Genomic DNA, 16732 nt, shown 5'->3' on the forward strand with positions numbered 1-16732 from the left:
AATGACTAGTGATGTTGAGGATCTTTTCATGTCTGTTGACCTTTCATATAGCTTCTTTGGAGAAATGTCTCTTCAGGCCTTTTACCCATTTTTTAATTGGGTTGTTTTTTTGCTCTTGAACTGTATGAATTCTTTATGTATTTTGGATATTAACCCTTTATCAGGTATATGGTTTACAAATATATTTTTCCCATTCCATAGGTTCTTTCTCACTTTGTTGATAGTTTCCCATCAGTTGTGCAGAAACTCTTTAGTTCGACATAGTCCCACTTGCTTCCTTTTTATTTTGTTGCTTGTGCTTTAGGTGTCATATCCAAAACATCATTACCAAAACCCATGTGAAGGAGCTTTATTCCCATGCTTTCTTCTAGGAGCTGCATGGTTCCAGACCTTACATTTAAATCTTTAATCCATTTTGAGTTAACTTTTGTGAGGGCTGTAAAAAAAAGAATCCAGTTTTATTCTTTTACATGTGAATATCTAATTATCCCAGCACCATTTGCTAAAGAGACTGCTTTTTCTCCATTGCATATTCTTGGTTCCCTTGTCAAACATTAGTTGACCATATATGTTTGGGTTTATTTCTGGGCTCTCTGTTCTGTTCCATTGATCTATTTGTCTGTCTCTATGTCGGTACCATACTGTTTTGATGACTATAGCTTTATAATATAGCTTGAAATCAGGAAGTGTGATGCCTCCTGCTTTGTTCTTCTTTCTCAGGATTGCTTTGGCTACTCAGGGTCTATTGTGGCTCCACATAAGTTTTAGGAGGTTTTTTTTCCCTACTACTGTAAAAAATGCCATTAGAATCTTGATAGGGATTGCCTTGAATCTATAGACGGCTGGTTCTTGGCAAGGTGAATGATTTCTGTTAGATCCTGAACATTTTTGATATTATATTATGAGTCTCTTGACCCTATTTAATCTCTCTTCTTATCTTCTTATCTTATTTCTAGTTTTTAAACAAAGGAAAAATGTGGAGGGCCTTTATATGGCTATAGTGATTAGGACAATATGGTAATGAACACAGATAAGTAAGTAGCCCAATTAAACAGAATAGAGCACCCATAACCAGACCTGTTTTTACCTGGACACCTGATATAACTCAGGTAAATGGGGGAAGAAGGAAAACTGATAAATATGTTGGAATATGTGGTTATCCATATGGAGAAAAAGGAAAATGCTTCCAACTTCAAATCACAGAAGAAAAAAAAACCCGATCCCAGTTGGATCAAGGACTTAAAATGTGAACTGCAAAAATTTTAGACTGTTAAGAAAAAATATAAGAGGTTATTTTTATAACTTTGGGATAAGAAACGTTTCTAAATTATGGTACCAAAAGCACAAACCATAATAATTTTGATGAATTCAAATACACTAAAATTCAGAACTATATTTATGAAAAGACTCTCGAATGAAAAGACAAGCCACAAATTATGTGAGCACATATGAAAAATGTATAATTGATAAAATTTTACCAAACAAGAGTATGATTCCAGCAAGTCCTATAATCCAGTAAGGAAAAGAGAGCTAACGTAAGAACGGTAGGCAAAACTTGAACAGAAGGGGAAATGCAATAGAAAGTGAAAAGGTTCTCAACATGATGGCAGCCAGAGAAACTTAAATTAAAACCACAAGAAGGTTGGGCATGGCAGCCTCCTCCCTGACTTCTTCTTGCCCACAAAGAATGTGCCTGGAACACATCCTCACCGGGAGATAGGATCCCACACGGACTGTGCTGGGTTTATTGGCTTTTGCGGGAATCCCTTTCAGGTTCACTGAATGCTACTTTGTTCTGCTTGAGTGCTAGAGTCAGTGACCCTCAGGAGCACCCCAGTTTCCTATATTTCAGACCTCACTGGGAAGGAGTCTGGATTCTTGTGCAAGACAACTGGGGTGCATGCGACCACACTGCCCATGCTGGCTGTAGAGTGGACGCACCAGCCGTAGGAACAGATGCACAGCCTGGCTCCCTCTCTCTCTCCTTGTGCTGTAAGTAAACCCTGCTCCCCTTGAGCCTGGTGTGCCTGTTGTCTGTTCCCAGTGACCTCGAATCTTGCACTGACCTCTTTCCTGGGTCACGCTTACCTGCCTTTTGACCTTGGCTGCACAGTCTGGCCATCCCGTAAATTGTGAAATGAAAACTATTTCAAAATGGCAAAACCCCAAAACTAAAAGGTCTGACCAACCAAGTAGTCACACAGAGGCAGAGCAATGGGGGTTCTCAGCCATTGCTGATGGGAGCATTAACTGGGGCAGTTAATGGGGTTGGAAAAATCATTTGGCATTATCTAGTGTGGTTGAGCATGCACAAACCCTAAAACCCAGCAATTCCATCCCTAGGCATCTACCTTAGTGAACTTATTTCACGTATATATTAGGTGACCTGTATAAAAATGTTCACAGTGGCACTGGCTGTGGAAAAGCCCCAAATGGGCAACAACCCAAAGCCATCAACAGAAAAATGGATAAATAAGATGTAATATATCTTATCTTCTTCTCTAATCTGAAGGGCTATATGTCTGGGCAGCATATCAAAAGGCATGAAGGACTGAAGCATCCCTTAGTTGGGGTCCCCACAAAGGGGGAGGATACCCTGAGGACAGCACTGAGCACGGTCAGGAGTGGAGGCACTTGCAGAAAGACCAGGAACTCCAGAAAGTGGACACTGCTAAACAGGGGCCTGCGGGGAACATGGTGACAGACGGTGAGCTGCCTCCTCAAGACGAGGCCCCAGGTCTCTCCTTTCTGCCCCCCCAAGTCTCTCTGATCAAAGATCCCTTGGACCTAATAACCCACATTTGGGCTAGACTTGGATATCTGGATATACTCACCCCTAGCCTCTCAGCTCAACAGCTGACTTTGGGGGTTAGGTGGGTGATACTGAGAGGAGATAGAGGGTTGCCCCGGGGCAGGACCTGGCTTTCAGAAAGAGCTTCTTTACCCTAAGCCCCACCCCTTCTCCTGCCATCAACACTCCCAGGAACCCAGCTCAGATTGGGGTTGTTTTTGGTGATTTCTCAGAGGCCAGAGATCATTTAGGAACCAATCCTCAAGTGAATGCCTTGGCATCTTCACATCTGATCCTGGAGCCTCCTCTGCTGAAATCCTTCAGTGGCTCCCCATCTCTCAGAAGATGCAGCCCACCCCCCCCCCCAAAGCTTGCCCTGACTCCCCAGCTTCCTGCCCCACTGGCCTCAGTCACAGTGCTCACCTGCCCTGAGCTTTGCTTTTGCTCAGCCCTTCCACTTTCCCTCCCTCACCTGCCTAAGGCTCTTACCCAAGAGGCTGTCCCTGTCCCCTGTCACCCCATCCTCTGAACTCTTACCCTTTCTTCTCCATGACACTTATTACAAACCAGTATTATTTATTTCTTTATTTTCTGAAACCAACTGTTAGAACACAAAGCTCGTGTTTTGTTGATTGCTCTATCCCCATAATCTAGAAATAAGTCTTCGCTATATAGGCTCTTGGTGAATATTTGGTGAGCGAGTGAAGAAAGGAAGGAATGTTGAGTTGAGAGGCTGCCTTGAGGGTTCTCAGCAGGGCGAGGTCACCCAAAAGCGGGCCCTCACTTTGGGATCCCTTGACCAACTAGTGTGTGCCTGGCACCAATTTCTGCTGGCAAGTTAGGGGTCCTGTGGAATGTTTCCCGCGTGCTGCCCAGCCAACCACCAGGCACATCTACATTATACACACATTTTTGTATGTGTGATATATTTCATTACATGTTTTCAAGGTTTTTTGTTTTGTTTTGTTTTGTTTCGTTTTGCTTTGCTTACAAGTTTTTGGCAATAAAGTGAGAAGAGAAATAAAGTTTGGGGGCAGAAGTTCCTCCTTCTGTAGTCTGAACAGTGATGTCTCTGGACAGGATATCGATGGGCAAGGAGGGCTGTAGGCCGTCGTCATCAGGCTGACTGTGTTTCCCACAAATTGCCCACTGAGGCCTGTTCACCCAGAGGACGGCACTGAGCATAATCAGAAGCAGGGGCACCTTCAGGAATATGAGGAGCAGGAAGTGGACGCGGTCAGGCAGGGACCTGTAGGAGGAACACGGTGACTGGCAGGAGTTTCCTCCTCCACAGGAGGCCCAGGCTCTGCCTCTTCGCCACCTGCTATTGTGCTCAGGTCCCATTGCCTCAAAAGTCAGTATCAATGTCCAAGCTGGTTGGTATCAGGGCCGGACAGCCCCGTGCTGAGGGCCACAGACTCCTGTCCTTCAGCTCAAGAGTTGACCTTGAGCGTCAGGACGCAGCAGACGCAAGAGGAGGCAGTGGTGAAGAATGGAGAGGAAGGGAGACCCCCGGAAACAGCTTTCTGAACCCACAGTCCTCAACACTCACAGGAACTCAGCTCCTGCTGGCCCCGACTTCAAGGATGAAATGCCCCCTTTGAGTGAATTCCTCGCTCAAATTCATCTTGACTCACCTTCAATACTGTCCATCATGGGAGCAGCTCTTCTGCCGAAACTGTTCAACAACATCAAGCCCCAGGAGTGACCCCCCCCCCCAAGTTCAGCTCATTGGCAATCCTCTCACACCCTCGGTCCCAGTACTTAGCACCACCTCAGCTCCTCACCAATGTTGTGTCCCCTCCCCCACACTGGGCCTTTGTTTAAGCTCTCTACCTTCCCAACCCCTTGCCTGGCTCACAGCCTGAGGGGTTGGCTGATGCCTGCCCCTCTCCACTGATGCACTGGGCCCTCTTGCAAACCCTGTTGGCACCCTGGTTCATGTGCTCTTTGCCTGCTTGAGCTCTGGGCAGCTGTGGGTAGTCTTGGACCCGCCAGTGGTTTCCCACCTCCAACTCACCCATCTCTTTGCCTGAGGGCTCTCTCTAGCTATAGGAGTGTGTGGTTGCTGAGCAGAATAGGCCAGAAGTGTCACAGAATCCATGGTCCCAAGAGTGACCCTCTCTCTGCCTGCAATATTCTTTCTCCAGATTCTTGCTTGGTTGGCTTTCCTGCTTCCTTCAGGTCTCTGCTCAAATGTCTCTTCATTTGAAAGGCCTTCCTTCATTACTCTAAGAAAATAGCAAAGCCCGCCATCTTCCTCCACCATGAGAATAGATGTATGTGGATCACTACCTCAGCTTCTTCACCACTCAGTGGGAGAGTTCTGAGGAATGTCTTATGTCCTATGTGGTATCTCCCAGGGCACCCCGTGGGACAGAGCCCAGTTACTAGTGTGACAGCTCCTTTGTCAAAGTTACACTTTGCTGGCTTTTTCCACTTCCCAGCTCCCTCACTATACTTCCTGGGATCACCTCTCCATAAATGAATTGCACGAAAGTCCTTGTCTCAAGATCTGATTTTGAAGAAACTCAGACTGAAACAGTCTCTTGGTTATTTGTTTTCAATGAATCTTGATTCCTTTCATCATGTCCCATAATCTTCCCACATGCCCCATCACCCTATCCTTGACACCTGCTTAATTCTCCTCCGTAGGAATTATTATTAATGGACATCTTTCTTCCATCTATCTATCTATCCATCCATCCATCATCCATCCATCTATCAACTATCCGTATCATCTAATTGTCTGTCTTTCTATCCATCTACCCATTGTCTAAATCCACCCATTTGAATGGGACTTCCTTGAGAGCACAGGCTTGTCTGTTTGTTCTCTGTCATATTCCTAGCATTTACATCAGTTCCTGGCACATAACAAGCAAATTAAATGTTTGTTGAATAAGTGAATAGTTGAGGAAACTTGCATCTAGGAAGCCCCTCCCTAGGGAAGGAGCCAGGCAGTGGTAAAGCACACTGGGACACACGCATGTTACCTTGGTGTTGGCTGGATCTGTGCTCACTACCAGGGATGTTGGAGGTCCCAATGTCACAGAGCTCTTGCTGCTGGAGGCTATCGTGAAGGCTGATGGTGAAAAACAGAGGCCCAGTGCCCGGTGCATGATTCTCCCTAGCTAGGCACCTGTCACCTGCAGGGTTCTGAGTTCACAAAGCAGGGGGAACTCAGGGAAGGGACTGGGCTGGATGTTCCGGGACCACTGTCTCCCCTTTGCCAGACCCAGACCTGGCCAGAGCGTGGCGTATCCCCACCCCCCACCATCCCAATCTGCTCTGCAGATGGACAGGTTATAAACCAGGACCAGAGAGCCATCGCCTTCCCCATGAAGCATTTTAGTGTCCCTCATCTCACTGGAAACAGGAGTGTTTGAAAGTTGGCACAAAAGTGAGACCTCAGGTGCCCCCTCTCCAGCCAGTGCAGCCATCCTGCCTGGTCCCCCTTGGCAGAACACCGGAGAGGTCGATTCAAGGAAGGTTGAAGGTGGAGACACGCAGTCTTGTGAGGAGAGGAGGGCAGCAGGAGCCCCTTGGGCCTGATAGAATCACATGTCACAGGACCCTCTGCAGCGACACCAGCCTCAGTCCTCAAGGCCCACAAATATTGTCGGGACCTGGGGCAACAGCAGGGGCTTTGGATGTCACACTCACACTGTCCCTCACACCCTCACTCACACACATACTCTCTCACACATGCATGCACACACGTGTTCTTTCACACACACACACACACACACACACACACTCCCACCCACCCATATTTCCCACACACTCACACCCACACAGCGCGCCCACTGAGTCTCTGAGGCACAAACACTGGGGCTAGCTCTTTTCTCCCGAGCTGAGATTTCCTCAGGTGCTCTGCAGGCATTAATTAGCTCAGATCCCTTCTTCAGGGGCACCGGAGGAAAGTAGGGTCTTACCTGGGGGAAACAAACACTTGAACCTGGAAAAAGAGGTCGGGCAGGAAGCCATTGAGTCCTTCTTCTCGCAGTATTGTCGCGATCCCACATCTGTATTTCCCTGCATCATCTGTAGTGAGGTTCTCCAAGGTCACTGTGAAGGTGAAGTCTGCAGAATGGTCCACGATGGACACACGGCCACTCCGCACCTCTCCCTCAGACCCTCTGGTCTCCACCATCTGGTTCCAAAGTAGCAAGCATGGTTGTCGGCACCAGTATTTGGTAAATGCCTTGTATTTCTCCTCATACCGGCACTGCACGCTCAGGGATCCCCCCTCGGTGCCTGTCACAGTGCTGGGGCCACTCAGAGATGAGAAGCCTGAAAAAGACCATCGGTGCTTTCTTCACCTGAAGAGCCTCGACTGGAGGGGCCTTGAGGGTCAGGTCCCCTGGAAACCCAGAGGTCACCCTAAGGCTCAAGGAGGGAGGGGTCAGGAACCGAGAGGTATGGGTTGTAGGTGGACACAAGGGGGAGACCTCTGAAGTTCCCTGGTGTGAGATTCTGAGACGCAGAGAGCCTGTGTGGGCTCAGCCAACTTAGAAGTGGAGGGAGAGGAAGATTTTGGGTGCTCTCAGATAGGTTCTGGGTCCCCAGACCTGTCAGTACTAGAGGAAATGGCTGTGTCCATCAATTACCAAGAACTGAATGAAGCCACTGAGTATATTCTGAATAAACAGATGGATGGATGGATGGATGGATGGATGGACAGATGGAATAGAAAACAGGAAGCAAGAACGGGAACCAAGGAAATCTAGATGAAGCACAGTATTGAGAGCTAGAAGGAAGCCTTCAGCTTCTGGCTATGTCCCCTTCCCCAATGATCACCTGTAAGCCCCAAGCTTATAATCCCTGCTTGTATAGGTGGGACCCCCTGTTCATATGTCTGGGTCATGTCGGAGATGGGAGTCGGCGAGGGGTAGAAAGAGACCATAAGGAAGGGGTTCATTTGGGCTCTGATTCAAGGACATTCACACTCGATGTCCTTCCTGGGACAGAAACCTGTGGCAACACTTGCCATCACCTGACATCTTTAGGGACTCCCTGCTCCACACTGCTCCCTTCCCCACCCCTCGGCAGCCACCCACCAGCCTTGCCATGCCCTGGGCCTCATCTCTAGCTCTTCTGCCAAACCCAAGGTTTTGACATTGTCCTCCCTCCCCCAGTCACCCAGGAAGCTCCAGTATGAAGTGATTAGGACCCAGCCCCCTAAACCCTGTGCTTCCTGCCTGGAGAGCCATGCCGGTCCCAGGCACCCGAGGAGTCCTCATTACGCCAAGGAACAGCTATTGTCTGATCTGTTCTTTCTTTATTATTAAAAAAATGTTTTTATGTTTATTTTATTTTTGAGAAAGAGAGAGACAGAGCACAAGCAGGAGAGGGGCAGACACAGAATCCGAAGCAGGCTCCAGGCTCTGAGCTGTCAGCACATAGCCCAACACGGGGCTCGAACCCACAAACCATGAGTTCATGACCTGAGCTGAAATCGACACTTAACCAACTGAGCCACCCAAGCACCCCATTATCTCATGTGTTCTTAACAAGGAAGGAGGTTAACCCAGGGCAAAAGGACAGTGAGAAATTATTTGGGCAAAATACCCAACTAATCTTTGCTTCCTCATTTTAAATACCTTGCATTTTCTCACTGGATTTCCCAGCAAGCAAGCTCAAGTGGCTCACTGACCTATATTCTACATCACAAGGCTGTCTGCCTCTCCCACCAATAATCTGCAAAGCAGTGGTTCTCAGCAAGGGGTGATACTGCTCCCCCAGGAGACATTTGGGAATGTTTGTAGCCATTTTTGGTTGTTCACAACTGGAGGGGTGGGGAGTTGTTCCTGGCATCCAGTGGGCAGAGGCCAGGGATGCCGCTAAACATCCTGAAGCGCACAAGGCAGCCCCTTAACACAGAATGGTCCAGCCCCAATGCCAACAGTGGAGAGGCTGAGGAACCTTGCTCAACGGGGCAAAATGCCCCAGTCTGAGGCCCTCCCGACGCAGGCTTCCGGCTGGGGGACTGGGAGCCACAACACTGAACCGTGTGCAGTTGCTGCTGTCCCAGGCTCAGGCTGTGGGGGCGCTGTTCTCTGCGTTTCTGATGGAGTCGGGGACGCTTTAGGACTGGCTTTCCACCTCACCTACTCTTCCAGTTGCTTAAGCCCTAGCCTGCGAGATCTGGAGCTGATTCCTCAGGTCTGGATAAGAAAACATTGTTAGAGATGCTCTGTTACACCTAGACCCTGACCTTGACCCTGAGGCAGCCCGGCATCCCCTCCCCCGCCCCCGCCCCCACAACCCTCCTTGTGTTTTTTCTTCTCCACCTTCTCCTTGCTGAAGTGTGAGGGCTCTCTCCCCCCCTGTCTCAGCTACCTCTGGGGTGCTGCACTGCTCCTCCCCTGGCATGGGTTCTCTCTAAGATCCTACAGGACAGTGCTTGCTCTGTACCCATCAAGCCCCAGAGGCTTCCTACAGCTCCAATTGTAAGTCGAAGCCTTTGGTAATCTTAAAAAAAATAAATATAAAGTAAAAGAGACCTGCCTGTTAAGTGTAATGGCAAGTAATCGGGTAGACAGAGAGAGATTTATCTCCTTTAGAAGCAGGAGGATGGCGGAGCTTGAGGTCTCCACAGGCCCTCTTGTGTATGGCCATCCCGCTGGGCTTGTCTCTGTTGCTGGAAGGTCATTGTCTACAACCCTGGCGAGTGTGTTTTCCTTTTGTCTGGTCTTAGTCTTACTGGTCAACCAGCTCCTGTGCGGCCTCTTGCCATGGGGCAAGGACTTTTGGACTTGGGCTTACAGACCAATTGAATTATAACTCTTATTAAATACAGAAAGTGTCAGGGTCCCTAGGTGGCTCAGTCCGTTGGGCATCTGACTTCGGCTCAGGTCATGATCTCATGGCATGTGAGTTCAAGCCCCCTGTGAGTTCAAGCCCCCTGTCAGTCTCTGTGCTAACAGCTTGGAGCCTGGAGCCTGCTTCGGATTCTGTGTCTCCCTCTCTCTCTCTGCCTCTCCCCTCTCTCTCTGTCTCAAAAATAAATAAAAACATTAAAAAATTTTTTATTTAAAAATTTTTTTTAATGTTTTTATTTATTTTTGAGACAGAGAGACAGAGCATGAGCAGGGGAGGGGCAGAGAGAGAGGGAGACACAGAATCTGAAGCAGAAGCAAGTTCCAGGCTCTGAGCTGTCAGCACAGAGCCCGACGTGGGGCTTGAATTCACAGACTGTGAGATCATGTCCTGAGCTGAAGTCGGACGCTTAACTGACTGAGCCACCCAGGCGCCCCCATTAAAAAAATTTTTTTAAACAAAAATAAATAAATACAGAAAATCTCCTAAGTATTATTGAAATAAGTAGGAAAAGAGAACCTTGAATTTCTGGAGGCCACCCTTGAGACTTTAGTTTGGCTTATCAGAATTCAAGAATGAGGCTTTTTTTCCCTGAACTCTTCATAATCTAAATGCCAGAGTGATAAACCAAAATGATCCTAATCAGTATGTACTAGTTGAGACTCAGCATAATTTTTTTTTCATCTGGCGGATCACATCAATAAAGGGGGAGGGGTGGGACTGTGTCTTTTCATGCCTGAGGATCACAGGGTCACTATGCAGGACACACATGCTTGATACAGGCCATTTCAGATTTATCTTAGTAAATGTAACAAATTACTTTTAGATCCTGAAATTTGTAACAAAATTACTTTATCTTGATTACCAAAACTGGATGTTTAGAATGTGCATTAGTTTTTAAATTTATTATTATTATCATTATTATTATTTTAAAGTTTATTTATTGAGAGAGAGACCAAGCAGGGGAAGGGCAGAAAGAGAGAGAGAGGCGGAGAGGGAGAGAGAGAGAATCCCTAGCGGGTTTTGAGCTTTCAACACGGAGCCCAACACGGGGGCTTGAACCCATGAACTGTGAGATCATGACCTGAGCCGAAATCAAGAGTCTGTCACTTAACTGACTGAACCACCCAGGTGCCCCTAAATTTTTTAAATTAAATAATCTCTGTAAAGCAATATTATTTAAAAGTTGGTCAAGTTTTAAAAGTCTAAAGTGTGTTTTTCTGTTCAGCTTTATCATGCAGAGTATCTTTATGTTCTGAGTTTTAGTGTCTTATTTTGGGAGTGATATTTATATTAAGGCTTTTTTTTGTTGTTTATTTATTTTGAGAGACAGAGAAAGAGCACGAGTGGGGGAGGGGAAGGGAGAGAGAGAGAGAGAGAGAGAGAGAGAGAGAGAGAGAGAGAGAGAATACCAAGCAGGCTCCATGCTATCAGCACAGAGCCTGACTCAGGGCTCAATCTCACGGGAGTGATATTTTTAAGGGTTTTGGTACACCTTGATTAATACAGCTAGAGGTGGGGAAATGGGATTAATGAAATAAAGATTTTTCCTCCTTGGGCTCTGACAGTTAGCGCTGACATTGGATTACTCTGATTTCTAATTGCTACATTTGTGTTTTCACAGGATCAGAGCAAACTGATGAGTTGTCTTGATTCTTTCCCCTTTTATAATAAAATATTGTCCTTCCAGTGTTCAAAAACAAAAAAGAGAGAGAGAAACATCATTTATGGGAACTCTCAGACAAGGATGGACAAGTCCCCAGCAGTGTCACCATCCAGCAGCTCACAGTGCAGGGCCCCTGGGGCCAGCCCAGACCTGTTGGAGGCACAGAACCCCCCATGGGGGGTGCGTCAGCACCTGGGATACATGAACAGCTATTCACAAGGAGGCTTATGTAGTAAGTGACCATTGTATTATTTTTAAAAAGTGATGACCTTGAATATAAGTGTTATAAGAAGAGCAGTGATCTTGGCAATAAACGTATTCTCTTTGAACCTTGGTTGCCTTGCATGAATTGGTCTAGGGTAAATTATTTGCCTGTCTCTGCATCATGGTCTCTTGTTTTCATAGGATTGCAATAAAAATTGGATCAGATTATGGGGAAAACCGGGTGAACACATCATTTAGCCCAATTAGTATTAGTTCTCTGCTCCCCTCGCCCTGGCCTGGTGCATAAGACAGTATTCCTGGGGTGTCTGGGTGGTTCAGTCTGTTGAGCATCCAACTCTTGATCTCAGCTCAGGTCTTAATCTCAGACTTGTAAATTCAAACCTCACACCCAGCGTGGAGCCTACTTAAAAAAAAAAAAAGAGAGGGGGTGCCTGCGTGGCTCAGTTGGTGAAGTGTCCAGCTCTTGATTTCAGCTCAGGTCATGATCTCACGGTTTGTGGGTTCGAGCCCCATGTTGGGTCCTGCACTGGCAGCATGAAGCCTGTTTGGGATTCTGTCTCCCTCTCTCTCTGCCTTTCCTTCAAGTCCGTTCTCTCTCTCTCTCTCTCTCTCAAAAATAAATAAATAAATAAACATTTTTTTAAAAAACAGCCTGCTTCATTTTCAAAATGGTGGTCATCAGGATTAAAGTAGCCAATTTCTTTAGGGCCCGGTACGTGCTCACCTGTGGGAAGCATCTTACCATCAACTCCTCTTCCTCTTCGTCTGGGTGAGGTTTTTCCCAGCTCACCCCCTCCTCTCTTTGCTTGTGTCTTCATCTCTTCCCTTCCCCATCGCCAACCTTGCCCCACACTATTGTCACCCAAGACCTGCCCAGCCCCGCTCACCTGGGACAGAGAGCAGCAGCAAAGCCGATGGCAGCCACATGGCCCCGTCCCTCTGGGTGACTCTCTTGCTGCAGCTGGAACCCCTCACCCAGGGGCCGCTCACCCTGTCCCCCCTCTTCTGCATTTCTTGGCATTTCTCTGCTTCCTTCTTCAGCCTCTTGGTTCTGTTCTCAGGACTGGTCAGAAAATGGGGGAAGCGAGGGGCTCAGGGCATCACGTGACCAGTCGATTACTTGCTGAAGTTTTCCTCAGAAACATTTGAATGCACAGTTCTGCTTTCTGCTTCCTGTGAGGATAACACCCTTACCGTGACTCCACCACAGCCAACACACTCGCCTGCCACAGCAGGGAAGGGCCCAGCTGACTTCCTTCTAGATTTTCCGAGCAAGCCCTTCCCTCTACGAATAGCAAATGTCCTGTGGCTGGCGTGGCTGGCGGGTACAGGCATGATGAAGCCTCCTCTGGACAAGACCAGCCGTTTGCAGGGCCCAGTGCAAAATGAAAACACCTTTGTCCTAGAATCACCAACCATTTCGAGCCGGCAGGACAACAGAGCATTAAATCAAGCCCTTCTCAGCGGGGCACGGTGTGACCACAGAGGGGCCCCCCGTGAAGCTGGCCTCGTCTCCTGCTCTTGGTGGAGCGGGAGTGTGAGGCTGGGGCCACCTTTGGTGTGGGCTCTCCTCTTGTCAGTCCCCAACTCTTGGTCTGGCCTCACCAGACCCCAGAGGCCTTGAATGGGCTCCTGCCTTGATCACATGCTCCCGACCAGCCCCCTTTGCTCAGGCACTGAGCCGTCCTCAAGCCTCCCCTTTAACCTGGTTAAATGAGCCGCCAAGCTTCCCACGGACAGAAAAGTTTTCAGTATCTCAAACGGCAACACGGGTGCACCTGGCCGGCATTATGCCCCATGACAGGAAACAGCCAGGGAGGACTTAGCAAGGCAGATGCCGATTTGGAATGTCTTATCCACGAACCCAGACTCACGTAAATGGAAAAGTCTAAAATTCCGGGATCCTATTGTCAAGCATCTCTTAACTGGCTGTTTCAGTAAATAAAGAAACAGCCTGCTGGTTCGTTTCTTGCTGCAGAGGGAGATCTCATGTATTCCGAGGTTTTGTGCGTGTGCGTGCACGGATGCGTGTGTATGTGTGTGTGTGTGTGTGTGTGTGTGTGCGGGCGCGCACCTCCCCCTCCCGACGTGTTCAACGACGACACAGAACAGACAGAGCTAGGGAGGGAGGAGTTTGCCAGAAGCAGAAGAATTTTCAATTTGTGAACTTCCATTTACTTGGGCTCCGCGGCTCCCGCTCAGACCCTTGGGGGTGGGGGTGGGGTGGCTACGCGACCTCCTGTGTCCTTTCCTTTGCCAGGAGGGCAAAACTCTCCTCCCGGAGAGAAGAACATGGTTGTTGTCATTGCATGCCTCCTGTCCTTCGTCACCTCGATGGGGGGGGGGGGGGGTCAACCAAAAGCCACCCTGACTTTGGACACACCATAAAAAGACCATTCCTTTCCTCACTAGTCCTTGTGACATTTTGTCTGCAAGTTTTCATTTTCTTTCCAACGTGCCCTTAAAGAAAATTGTTCCTCCTCAGGTGGGATTTGTGAAATGCCCTGGAAAGTTCCATGTTGCTATTTATTCGCTGTGCAACCTTAGGCGAGCCACATGATCGCTCTCAGCCCAGGATTCAAACTCACCCCCTCCTTCCCAGCTCACACAGCCTGCATGCAGCTGGCAGCAGGGAGGCATGTGTGTGCAAATGTGTGCATCTCTCTTTTGGCCTCCGGAAGTGGCTCTGTCTGCAATTGGTCTGGGCCATTCAGACAGGCTGCTTAGGGACAGGCCTGTCCTTTCTGTGACTGTCATCTGCCTGTGAGAGGCCAGTCTTCCTCCACTGCCCTCTTGACGCCAGTGGCCCTTTAAGGGCAGAGCCTCGGAGCCGCTCACGGCTCTGGGAACTAAGGGAAGAGTCGCCTGCTCTTTAGTCTCCCTGCAAGAGCCCCGGTGGGGCGAGGCAGACTCAGGGGGCACTGCTTACCACTTCTCCCTTGGGAGGCAGTGCCTGAGTCTGTGAAGGGGACAGTTCAGAGCTACAGGCTTTCCCAGAAAGGCACACTTGGTATCCTCATCCTGGACAAGCTACCTGCTGTGCACAGGACTGTATCAGTTAGCTTTTTCTAGGTGATGCTGCTGTAACAAAACTCCCAAATCTCAGAATGCTGGAGCCATGAAGACCATTCTCTCACTCATCTTACATGTCCGCAGAGGGCCCCATTTGCTTGGGGACCCAGCCTGAAGGAGCAGCCCTTGTCTGTGACAGGAAGTGGGAAGCAATAGAGTGTCTCCTAGAGGAGCCACTCAGAGAGGTACATGCCTCTTAGGCTCCTCCTTCATGGACCACAGCACGTCACATGGCCATGCCTGATGTCAACGGGACGGAGTCGCATAATCCTGTCCGGGGAGAGGAGGCAGGAATAGCAAACCTACTACCAGAGGCTTCTATGAGCTGACAGTTCATCCCTGGCACACAGGCTTCATGGCTCCCTGCTGGTCTCAGGTCAAAGCAGGAAGAGGCTGCAGGGTGCACTCAGCCACCCTGTGTGTTTCTTTCTTCAGCTACGGACAGGACACTTGGCCATATGCAAAGGACACGGCAGTGCACAGGAACTGGCTTTCACCCAGAAGCCCAGCGGACCCTCCAGAAAGCCTTGGTGACAGCACCAAGGAGGGACTTGCCAGGGAGAATCGACACTCTGACAGTAGAAGCCCCATTTTAACCTCACACATTCAATGCCTGCATCGTCCTCATGGTAACTGTGAAGGTTGGGTCCCAAAGATGGTCGTAGATGGACACTTGGTCTCTGGCTGCCACCGCCTCTGGCCCCAAAGTCTTCACAATCTTCCTTGGCCGATGACACGGTTCTTGGCATCAGTATTGGTTAAAATGTGTTGGATTCCTCGTCATGCCTACAGGGCACACTTAGAGATTCTCCCACCATGGTGCCCATCACGTGCTTATGGGCCAGCCATCTGAAGAAGGAGAAAGACTAGGTCCCAGCTCCCCACAGAGGCAGGTCTGGGGTGACAGCAGGGGTGCAGGTCCCCTCAAAGCCCCTGAAGAGCCATTCCCCTGTGGCTGGAGGAAGCGGCAGTTGGAAAGACAAGGGTCACTCAGGGCTGGGGTCAGGACACAAGAGTCAGGAGCAGGCCTGTCATGTTTGAGGAATCACATGGAGGCATGTGAAGCTGCTGAGGAGCATATGGAGGTCAGAGAACTGGAAGGCCAGTTAGTCTGCAAATGTTCAGTGTATCGATGGTGACAGGCACTCAGTTAAGAACAGTGGGCAGAACAGTGGGCAGGTGGAGGCATGGTTAGATTCTGGACATTGATATTTTGAAGAAAGAGCAGCAGGATAGCTTAAAACTTTTCTGATGTTTATTTACATTTTGAGAGAGAGAGAGAGAGAGAGAGACAGGGTGAGAGCAGGGGAGGGGCAGAGAGAGAAGGAGACACAGACCCGAAGCAGGCTCCGGGCTCCCAGCTGTCAGCACACAGACCAACGCGGGGCTCAAACTCAGGCAACATGAGATCATGACCTGAGCCAAAGTCAGATGCCCAACCAACTGAGCCATCCAGGCATCCCAGAGCAGCAAGATATCTTAACAGATTAGATATGAGCAAGAGAGGAATCAGGGGCCACTCCTAAGTTGAAGGCTGAGCACCTGGGGGTTTGGGAATGCAATGAACCAAAATGGGCAAAGCTGGGCTTGCAGGAAGAACAGATTCTGGTTTGGAATTGAAGGTGTCTGTTAGTCACCTGCCATGGACTGCGTGTCTGTGTCCTCCCCCAAATTCATATGTCGAAGCCCTAATCAGGGGTAATGCCAAGGACCCACTCACTGAGAAGTCTTTCCAAGTGTCTAGAATAACAGTGGAGGAGATTTTGGGGGTCCTTACCTGCATTCCACAGATCAGAGAGTGCTGAGATGAAAAGCTGAGCCTAGCATGGTGTCTGACCCCGCCTCCACACCCATGTCCGCCCCCACCCCCACCACTCTGCCCCAGCCTCGCCCCATGTGGGATTTGATGTCCTACACCCAGCCACCACCCATGGAGATGCTCTTCTCACCCCTTTTGGGTTCTGCCACCCCATCCTGGGCTGACCCTCGGTGGGGAGGGCTTCCTCAGCCGGCTTGGACCCTGACACCCATGCCGAGATGCCTCTCACTTGGATGCCCTCCGCAATTGCCTGGACTCCCAGCCCCCACAATACCATCTGATTTTGAACAACACATTAAAACTATCTCTGGACTCTGTGCCCTAAAAGACGAAGACT

At 49.0% G+C, this 16732-nt stretch overlaps 1 protein-coding gene across 4 annotated transcripts; it reads right to left on the reverse strand.

Moving 5' to 3' along the window:
• Positions 1-1434: 1434 nt before the first annotated feature.
• On the reverse strand, positions 1435-12600 carry LOC101089477 (protein CD300H). 4 transcript variants are annotated; one of them, XM_045044703.1, is made up of 4 exons: positions 12392-12591; positions 6727-7084; positions 5785-5873; positions 3856-4040 (listed from the first exon to the last, which is right to left on the reverse strand). In XM_045044703.1, exons 1-4 carry the CDS (start codon positions 12513-12515, stop codon positions 3997-3999), a joined length of 615 nt encoding a protein of 204 aa, XP_044900638.1. In that variant the 5' UTR covers positions 12516-12591; the 3' UTR covers positions 3856-3996. The 4 variants fall into 4 exon arrangements, with proteins under 4 accessions (XP_006940618.2, XP_044900638.1, XP_044900639.1 ...); XM_045044704.1 differs by having other exon boundaries at positions 5785-5861; positions 12392-12590; XM_006940556.5 differs by lacking the exon at positions 5785-5873 and having other exon boundaries at positions 1435-4040; positions 12392-12579.
• Positions 12601-16732: the final 4132 nt, after the last annotated feature.

The sequence above is a fragment of the Felis catus genome, chromosome E1 (genome assembly GCF_018350175.1).
Source record: "Felis catus isolate Fca126 chromosome E1, F.catus_Fca126_mat1.0, whole genome shotgun sequence".
NCBI lineage: Eukaryota > Metazoa > Chordata > Mammalia > Carnivora > Felidae > Felis > Felis catus.